Raw genomic sequence first — 10,327 nt, forward strand, 5'->3', positions numbered from 1 at the left:
CTCATTTACCGGATAGATTCATGCTATTTTCAATTTCCGAATACGTTTATATTACTCGTAACAATGTCCAAACGTTTATTTCCTTTCTTTTCAACATATTTGTAACATTGTTGATATGATAGAATTGTTAGCAAAGTTTAAAACGGAATGACATGTGGTTGACACTACAAACTTGTCCTCATATACAATCATGATTCCCCTTATTGCAACTGTTGTATGACATTTTGCAGCAAAATGCTAGCCAGCATAAACTTGAAAGCAAACTAGGTCCCGGGGAGATTTGAACTCCCGTCGCAGGATTCAAAGTCCTGAGTGCTAACCACTACACCACGGGACCTTATGAACTTAACTTATGTCTATTTCTATAAAATATTGCATTGTGAAATGCTGTTCATTAAAAAATGACATTTTGCATTGTCTCTGACGTACGTTGGGTCACGTTGGGTCACGTCTTATCTTTTATTTGATCCATTATCGATTTCCGTAACGTTTCACAGCCTTTCCAATTTCAGAGTTTTTACGTTGATATAAGAAATTTGTTTATGATAGCTCAGCTTAATCTGATTACTAGCGTATAAATTCGAAAATTTTCAGCACTGAAATTCTCCTCCATTTCCTGAGGGAAATATCGAGAACTCTCAGATGGTGTCCGAGATATCCATCCTTATAATGTTCCGAATAACGAAACATAGCCATTTAAATTTCCCTCATTTTTTCTGAAGGGAAAATTATCGTCCAACATTTCGGCGAAGATTGCTTCTAGAGGATGATGGCACAGATACCGGAAGATTATTTCCGGGATAATATTTGAACAATCGAAAATTTGTAGGAAGTAAACAAACAATCTCTGGGAAGTTCTATGATTTGAGTAAACATTTTTATATTCTTACGCTACCATATTGGAAATATAATAATTAACCTTCCTTAACCGGATACTGTAGGTTTATAATTCTATGATGTTAAGAATCGACGGTTTTAAAGTTTGTGAGGAATGAATGATAGCAACGTATTGCTGATATGATAAAGAAGTGATGCCGAGATGTAGCTACAAATGATAAGAGTGAGAGAAGTGAAAATGAAAATAAACCAAGAACCGGATTATCCCCGAATATGTCTAACTGTCCAATATCCAATGTCCTCCCCCATCCTATCAGTTACCTCAGGAAAAATTCATGTCAATCCATTCCCAGATGTTCCAACTTTCTGGTAATTCTTTCCTTTTTCATGCAGACATATGTTCAACAAGTTGAGATATCATCGGACGAAATCCGATGAAATTGTGAAATTGAAAATTGAGGCGGGAATGCGGGGATACCTCATGACCCTCTTCTTTTCTCCTCAATTCTGGCCCTTGACCTTTATTCATTACTCGAATATCTGATACCTGGATGATCCTTACATTGACGAAATCATGTAAGCTATTATTTTAGTAACATATTAACTAGACCGCTTCTAATAGTTATTCCTTATGTAATTCGGATGATCGATTATTTTGATTTGGAAGATGTCCACTGCGACTGTCACTCTTAAATCTAACATTGCGGGATATTTCAAGTAGTTTGTCAATTTGAAATCTTATCGAATCAAGCTTTCATTAATTAATGATTTATTTCTGAATAAAATTTGCATAATAAGTACTGTTCTACTAACTGTTTGCAAAATCAGAGAGAGGAAAAAACACTGTATGTGGAGGAAATATAAACATGTATTACAGGAATATCATTTCATCACTCTTCCACAATATAATTAGTTCCAAATAAACTTTCCAGGTATAGGCGGTAAATGTATCCAGTACAAGACACTCTTATTGGAAAGCATTACATTGTGGATTGAGAGAAAGGTTTAAGGAAACTTTTAGGAGAAAAATTTTGAAATCGATAAATGGAAAACAAAGGATTAAAGTTCAGTGTATTTTTGATCTTTTAAACATAATTTCTAAGTGAATTCCCGGTATTCCTCATAACAAATTATTTATATAATAGTTTGTATATACAACTAAGTATAAACAACTCGATGATTATACTTTATTTTACTACCTTACTATATCTAATATGTTTACCTCCTATTTCAGACAATTTTTCTAAAGTTTTTCTTTACGAATTTGCAGTTTGACAATTAATTAATTAGTTAACAATACTGGTTTTAATAATAATAATTTAATTAAAAATAATAATGATTCATCGACGTTAGCTAGACTTCATCATTCTTAAACAAAATACATGCGTCCTTTAAATTTCTCCGAAACCGTAACATATTCCTGTAGTGCTGCATCGCTATTACTCATTATTGATTGTGTACCACCGTCCTGAAAGATAAATGGAGAAGTGATCAATTTGCATATTCTCACAGGAAATTTTAATTTGAAGAAATAATTTCAGTCATTATCATTCTTATTCAAATGTTAAAAGATTTAAATAAACTTTGAAAATTAACTAAAATTTAATCAAATAAATTAAAATTTAATTAAATAAATTTTAAACCAAAAAATAATATACTTTAATGCTTTCTGCATCTGAAAGATCACCATCATCAACATCGACAATACGTCGTAAAGTTGTGATACGTCCTGCCGAAATTAACGATGATAGTGATGAGGAGATAAATGAAGCAGCATCTGATATTACATCTGATTCGTATACACCCCTGGAAGCAAACAAGCATTCATTTTCCTAAAATTAAGAAATTTAAAAATTCACGTGTCATATTATTAGTGTCATTAATGTTTTCGTTAAAAAAAAAAAAAAAATACATTTTTCGTTTGAGATGACATCGTGCACGTGTGGCAACAAGATCGGCATAGTAAACCGGTGCCGGAATGGAAACTGAACGAGCGCAGCGTCCGTACGTATGACACATACTAAATGTTATTGATTGAAGCTCATCTGATGTAAATTTCGAATCATCCCAAAGAACATGATAACGAGCTGGCCTAGAAGTACCCTGAAAATTCAGTGATGATATAGCAGCCGCGAGTTCTGAATGTTTTTAAAAACCTATATATTTTTAGATTCTAAATTAGCTAGAAGAATTCTAGTTGTGTATGTGAGAAATTTCTAGTCTTTAATTAATATTGCATCAAAGTTTCTTTTTTTTTAATTTGTTAACTTTAACTTTGATTTTGTTCAAATAATTTCTTTGAAATGCAACGAAGTTTATTTAACTTTATCGAAAACAGTAATAGTCGAAAAAAAAAAATGAAATGAGAGTTTAGTATATTTACCTGAATACCGAAATGTGAGCAGAGATAGAAGTCGAAACCTTCTGGCGAAACGATTCCTGTATCAACTACTGTACCTGGTGGAATATTTTTCGCTTTACCAACTGCATCACGTGAATACTTGCAAAACATTCGTGCATGATGACGCTTCTGTACGACAATATACGTAATTGGTGGTCGATAATCCGGTGATAGCATTAAGCATGCTGTACGAATACCTTGCATTTCTTCGCGTAAAACCTACAATTTTTGCTCATTTACTTTTTTGAAGGATTTTACTTTTATAGTTTTTTGCGCCAACTTTTCCAACTTATCAAATATCTTATCACTTCTGATTTAGAATGAAACAGAGATCATTGTGATTTTTTGTCACTACTATTAAAAACAGATGAAAATAGTTTTACTTCACTGAATTGTCCTTCAGAAACTCCGTCACGATAAACGATGATACGAATTGGTTTCTGATGTGTTGTTTTATAGAAACTGACAAGACGTTCACGGACAGCATCCAAAAGATAAACAACCGATTCGCGACATTTACGCTGGATTTTGATATTTGCACCGTATGATTGTGGATATAAGTCAAGATTAGCCACAATCTATAGATGAATATGTTGACAATTTCTAACGATTGTTCGTTAAATTGATATGCTCAAACTTTATAACTGCTAACTTAATTATGAGTAAATTTCAAGTCAAGAGAAATTAAATTCTTGAATATGAAAAAAAGAAAAGATAAAATTTGAATATACCGCCGCAACAGATGGGATATTCTGTCGCTCCTCATGTTGTGTCGGATGTGTGACATCAATTCCGATGATAAGAGTAGGAACATCAATCAGATATTTCTGAGTAATCGAATCGGCAACAACACGTGAATTAATACCACCTAATTTCATGTTTATTTTCAGGATTATATTACAGCAAGTAGCAGGTGATGGACGTGTGACATTTTTCATCAGAATGCATTGTGACATAATTCCATGTATCATATCGCTGCATTCTTTTACTGTCACTGAAAGTATTTTATTTTCACAATTTCATATGATATTCCATTGATAAAGAGTTATCAATCTCTTATCATTTTCGTTCTCTATTAAAGTTACTTTATCAATGTAATTTGTTCATCCAAACTAACTGATAATAAAGTATGTGTTGCAAAATCTTTGTTGTTGTTTAAAAACATTTAAAATATCTGAATGAAAATTCAAAGAATATGAAGTTGAAATGACTCTATGACCCAACTGTAAAGGTCAGCATTTTTGGCTGGTAATACCACAATAACAAGGTCACATGCAGTTCCTGTTTGTTTATATTCGGTAGCAATTTCACTGAACAGAATCACAACATCTTCTTTTGTACGGCCATACTTTACTAAGTCAGGCCAACTTGGGAATTCCATTCCCATTTGGCTAGCTTTCTGGGTAAGTGCTTGACAAAAGATCCTAAATTGCTTTTTTTTTTAGCCAGAAAATAAATAATTAAAATTTGTCGTGGTGATTGGAAGAATTAGTAATTGATAATTTATATAGAATAGATTAGAATAGATTTCTTATATTGTTTCATCACTAAATGATGATAAGCTAAAGATAAAATTAACTAAACTGTAAATGATTCTGCTCACGTGGACTGACAATTGCTATCATTGAATAGCTACGACAACTAGCCGGCAAATAGAGCTGCTGATTATCTATTGACCAAGCACCATCTTTCGGTGTAACAACCGGATCCTGAAATAGTTCGGGTCTTGGAATGTGCTTTCCAAATATTTTGGAAGAATTCATTCAAGTGGAAGTAATGTTTAAAAGAAGAGGTTATTGATAAGATCAAAAATCAAACCGTTTTACAATTATTTTCGCCAAAAAGGATACGAGGTGGTGCTAGAACTCGACCGATCGTTTCAAACATTTTTGGATTGATTTGTAAGCCAAATTCACGCAAGAATGGATCATACTGGAATCCAGCTTGCTCACACAACGATGAAATACGTTGTTCACGTGAAATTGCATCAACAGCTGCCGCCTGAATTATTCTTAAAACAGGATTTTTCGCAGCTATAAATATGCCATTAGTAGTAACATGATCAAAAATCAACCGTTGATTAGAAAGTATGGTGTATAAATATCAGAAATATTAAAATTCCGTCTGTTTAGCGTATAATTTAAAGTATATAATTTGAAAATTAAATATTTAAGAAGGAACTGAAATAATTGAAATGATTTTAGAAATGGGTCGTACTCGGATAATTGCCGATGTTTGTTTCTCGTTCAATTTCCTGTTGTATTTCTGTGGTGTATCAAGCATACAAACTTCCAGAGGAAAGTAAATATTACGTGTTATTGGACCTACGTGAACGCATGGCAATTTCGGATATTTTAGCTCACTGTAACGCTCACGGAAATAATCAGCCACTGTCATACGTCGTTCATTACCATCCTCATCTTTGCCTTGAAACCTAAATTATAATTCATAATTAACTACTAATAACTATCAAGCTTGTCTTAAATGTAAATTTTAGCTAAGCTTCTGATTTAACGAATAACTTAAGGATATATAAAATTGTTACGACTACCAGTTTTCATTCCATTTTAATAAAAGAATATGATAGATACTTAAGAAAAGCTAAGTAAGTTATTTTAGAATAATTTAAAAAATAGTACGAATACCGTACCAAAGTTGATCAGCTGGAAGTTGAAGACTATTGATACGATAAACACGAATGATACCAGCACGATGTGAAACGCGTACTTTAATTCCTTTTACAATATCACCGAAAATTTTTAACTCATGACTGCTCAAGGAGAAATCTTTGTGCAACTTTTCAGACTAAAAATTTTTTAAACTTTCAAAAATATTTAATGTAAACAAGAAATTCACAAGGAATTGGAACTGTGTTGATGTTAACAAGTTTGAATAGATCAGCGTTCGTTTTACTCAAATTTAAATAGATGACCTTTGCTCTATGACAAATATGATGGATATATGATTTGGAAAAAAAAAAGATAATAGAAAGCAAAATTAGGTGGATATAATATAAAGCCATTTACATATTTAACTGATATGAACTAATGCAAGAATAAAAAGAAAACATTACAGAAAGTGCCCCTCCCATGTAATCATAATTATAATCACGACGTCGACTGTTCATATGACGTGAGTAGGATGTGAGATTGTTACAACCGCCACCACAACGGGATCCACCACGTACATGACGTGATGTATCCCGATGATCTTCCTTAGAACTTGATCGACAGTAATGACCTGACTTTTCATTTAACACTTCACACATAAATTGAACCAGAGAGATATGCGCTTTGTAAAATGCCGTATGCGTCACTGTAACAAAAATATTCCCCTTCTTTTTAACGCCAATTAATGGTGATGAATCCGGAACAATACCGACAATCCGGAATAACACACGGATATTCTTCATTATTTTTGCTTTCCCATTTCCAGTCTTTTCTGGTTATTTCACTAACTTATTAATCATGAAATGAATTTTCAACAAGTTGTTAAAATCCATAATTTTATTTATGATGGAGAAATTGGCTGACCATCAATGTTAAGAAGCGGTTTCCATCCAGCTGCTACATGCGCAGAAGAGAAAAATCCAGTCCACATCTCTTTACCGCCTTCTAAATCCAATGCCGCACCACCATTCAAAGGTAAACGATAACTCGATGATTTATAAACGAAAAAATTTGCAGAATTTCTGAAAAAGAAATTGCATATTTTAAGAATAAAAAGTGTGCCCAAACAAAATTTATAAACAACTCGTGTTTTTTTTTTATTATATGATCCCTGACTTATGAATTTTGAGAATGTGAGAGATTATATTTGCAAATATAGTATATGTATCCTAATGTGATATGTGACACACCAGTGAAATCGATGTTGTTAGTTTACCTTCTTAATCATTAAGATTCAAAACAGAAGTAAGGTTAAAGTTGAATTTCTGTGCTTTTAGGATAGAAATTCGAATTAATTTTTAAAAAATATCAAAAAAAAAAGAACGAGAAAAAGATCAGCCGAACTCGACATATGGACAAGTAAGTGATTGACGAAAAACAATATCAATAATTTGAATTGGAGTTAGAATTCTTTCATCTAAATTATTCGTTCTTGTGCGTCGCATTTCAATAAGTACGGGACCAACACATTGAAATGAGACTGCGCAACGGGTACGCTCTCGCGAATCTTTTGCCAGTGACACATCACTCTCCAACCGAATCTGCAGTTTTATCTTATATCATTAATTTGGTCGAATTTTTAATTTAACTATAAAGGATTTTCACTCACAGATGGACGTCCTTCTGGGAATTCAATACGTGTCGGAGTGTACAATTGATGGGCTCCATCATAAGCAACGGCGAATTTATTAGGGAAATATTGGCGATGATCAACTATAACTTTCCAGAAGATCGCACGATTTTCCTCCCTATATTTTCCTTTTTGCTTAGATTCTTGAATATTTACGTGCATCTCATGTATAAATGGAAATAATAAACAAGGAAGGTAATTTATTGAGAAATCTTGCGCCATATTGGAAATTATCCACATATTTGCACATTTGCATATTTTATCAAAATTAACAACTTGAAGAGTCATTTACTATTTTTATTTTGTGAACCTTTACAAAACGGTTGCTCTAACCAACTCTATTCATCAAAACTATTAAAAGAAATGGGCTTTGCAAATACTTATTTCGAAATCCCTGGAAAAAGGAACGACAAACCTATCAAGTCTTCTGGATCCCGGATGATGAATTTCGACATGATACTGCGTAACCATCATATTATTATTAGCAATCCCAACTTCGAAAAAATTCGAGCGAACTGCAATCTGACGTCCAGCACGACCGATATCTGGCCGAGATGCCATCTCACGAAGATTCATGCATGCTAATTCCTTCAATTATACAATTGAAAACACCTTTGATAACATGTACTTTTATCTATTTATTCTCGTCTAACGATGAGAAAAAAAAAGGTTTGTCTGTATTTTAAAATATTTCGATACCTGAAGAAGTGGTGGGGAAAGATCACGTGGTGATCCAGTGAGACCTGATCCACATCGAGATCCTGATGATGGTGAGCTCTTACGCTGTGAACCGGATAAATGCTCAGGTGAATGAATCCCTGAAGCATTTTTTATAACACTAAAATTTCCGCATTAAAAAAAAAAGGAAAAACGGAAGCTAATATCCAACTGTACGATATGAAAACAATTCTTTTTAGAAAAATTTTATTGAAGTAAGGAATCAAAGCCGATATCCGAACCAGAATCTCCCGTATCCTTATCACGATTTCCCATGAGACAAGGACCCATTATCTATCGAAATACGTCACCGTACGATACAATATGAATAAAAGCAATGAGCTTTTCAACAAATTTCTCATTACTTATCAACCATTCTTTTAATTCATTTTCGAAAACATTTAGAAATTTTAATTTAGGCAAAATTTTTGCCTAAATAAATGGATCTCATTCCATCCTTTTGAACTTTCATTCCACCAAACTACAATCACCTTTATGTCTAACATTTACAAAAGTTTACCGATTCTAAGGTAAAAATAGTAGCAAAATTCAAACATCTCTTGCTTTACGTCTATAATAGTCAGGAAAGTTAATCTGTTGAACTCATTTCTTAGCGATATAGATTTATTCGGGATCTAATATTGTTCTTACACAATATTACTAGTTAAAAAAGGGTAAAATATATATGTATATATTACACGATGAATTTGGTAAACAGTGATAAATGAGTTATCAATAAGCAAGCAATATGATTAACTAACAAATTCCTTATCATTGCTATCGATAATAATTTGATTGTCCGTTAGTTGATAGATCGTTGAGTTGGGGATATGTTACGGGAAATATATTTAGCAAATAGAAAGAATATCGTAGTTTGTTGTTCAATGGTGGCGGATATGCGAAGATGTCGTTGTTTGTAGTTTTACTTGTGGAGGATAACCGAAGAGGATGATGTATTGTATGCTTGATTTTAAACTAAACTGTTTCGGATTTTTCTTTATATATACAAACATATAAAGATTAGAGAGTAGTTTTGTAAGCTCCATCAGGAGGTTATCATGGAGATATGGCTGTCCTTTGACATTATCCATTGTGTAAGTACAATAGATATTATTGTCCATGGTGTAGATACTGAGATGTCTTTGTGTTATGCTGTCCGTTGTTAGCTTATATTCTCTTCATTGCTTTAATTTTACTTATTGTAGCTTTAATTTTGGTAATCCAACAATAATAATTGTAATTTTACGTCACCTTTACGTGGATTATTCAATGCTGTGCTTGGAATAATGTTAATTAAGCGATATATCGCATTTTTTTAGTAAAATGATTAGCTTTTTTTTCCTATTTTAACTTCAGTTTTTTCTTCTCAATTTTTGACTTCAATTGTTTTTTTTTGGTAAAAGTAGTGCGTTTCTTTTTTTTTTTTAAATATTGCTCAGAGCAATATCATAAATGGTGACAATAATCATTTCCGGTAAGCCTTGTATATGAACTAATAACTTTTTATAATAAACAAATTGCGCATTATGCAACAAAACACAATCATTCGGAAAATTTCTTCAAAATTTAAAAGAAATGAGAAAAAAATTGGGAGAATGGAATGAAATGTATGAATTTTTATACATTTCGCATAAAAAAAGTAAATTAGTAAATTATTTAAGAATAAGAGTCATATATTATTACTGAAGTGCGAGCAACTTGTGAGGTAAAAATGAACAAATTCAAAATGAAGAATAATTTCCCAATGCATTTTCCTTGAGGTTCTTCATGAAAGTTAGTTAACTGGTCAGAATTTCTTCACGAAAGTTAGTTAGTTAACTGGTCAGGATTTCTTCACGAAAGTTAGTTAGTTAACTGGTCAGGACTTCTTCACGAAAGTTAGTTAGTTAACTGGTCAGGATTTCTTCACGAAAGTTAGTTAGTTAACTGATCAGTCAGGATTATTGATATCCACTCATGTTCCGATCCACTCAATCAATGCGTACTGGTTATTTTATTTTGTTTGCGTCAAGTTTTTTACAATGTTCAACTTAAGAATAATGGAAAGAAATTGCACAATAATGTATTGTCCTT

The 10,327-nt window shown here is 32.4% G+C and overlaps 1 protein-coding gene and 1 non-coding gene across 2 annotated transcripts; both read right to left on the bottom strand.

Annotated features, from left to right (window-relative positions):
* Window positions 1–265: 265 nt before the first annotated feature.
* LOAG_20039 lies at window positions 266–337 on the bottom strand. Its single transcript has one exon. It is a non-coding gene; the product is annotated as a tRNA-Gln (tRNA).
* Window positions 338–2,206: 1,869 nt separating this feature from the next.
* On the bottom strand, window positions 2,207–8,530 carry LOAG_09464 (hypothetical protein; the record flags this gene model as incomplete). Its single annotated transcript, XM_003144991.2, has 18 exons — window positions 2,207–2,305; window positions 2,496–2,643; window positions 2,750–2,940; window positions 3,221–3,457; window positions 3,622–3,816; window positions 3,970–4,232; window positions 4,463–4,662; window positions 4,823–4,947; window positions 5,057–5,239; window positions 5,456–5,672; window positions 5,889–6,043; window positions 6,312–6,553; window positions 6,772–6,929; window positions 7,252–7,448; window positions 7,517–7,655; window positions 7,953–8,125; window positions 8,237–8,355; window positions 8,497–8,530. 18 exons carry the CDS (start codon window positions 8,528–8,530, stop codon window positions 2,207–2,209), a joined length of 3,075 nt encoding a protein of 1,024 aa, XP_003145039.2.
* Between the last annotated feature and the right edge of the window lie 1,797 nt (window positions 8,531–10,327).

This window comes from Loa loa (assembly GCF_000183805.2).
Source record: "Loa loa unplaced genomic scaffold supercont3.78, whole genome shotgun sequence".
NCBI classification, from domain to species: Eukaryota; Metazoa; Nematoda; class Chromadorea; order Rhabditida; family Onchocercidae; genus Loa; species Loa loa.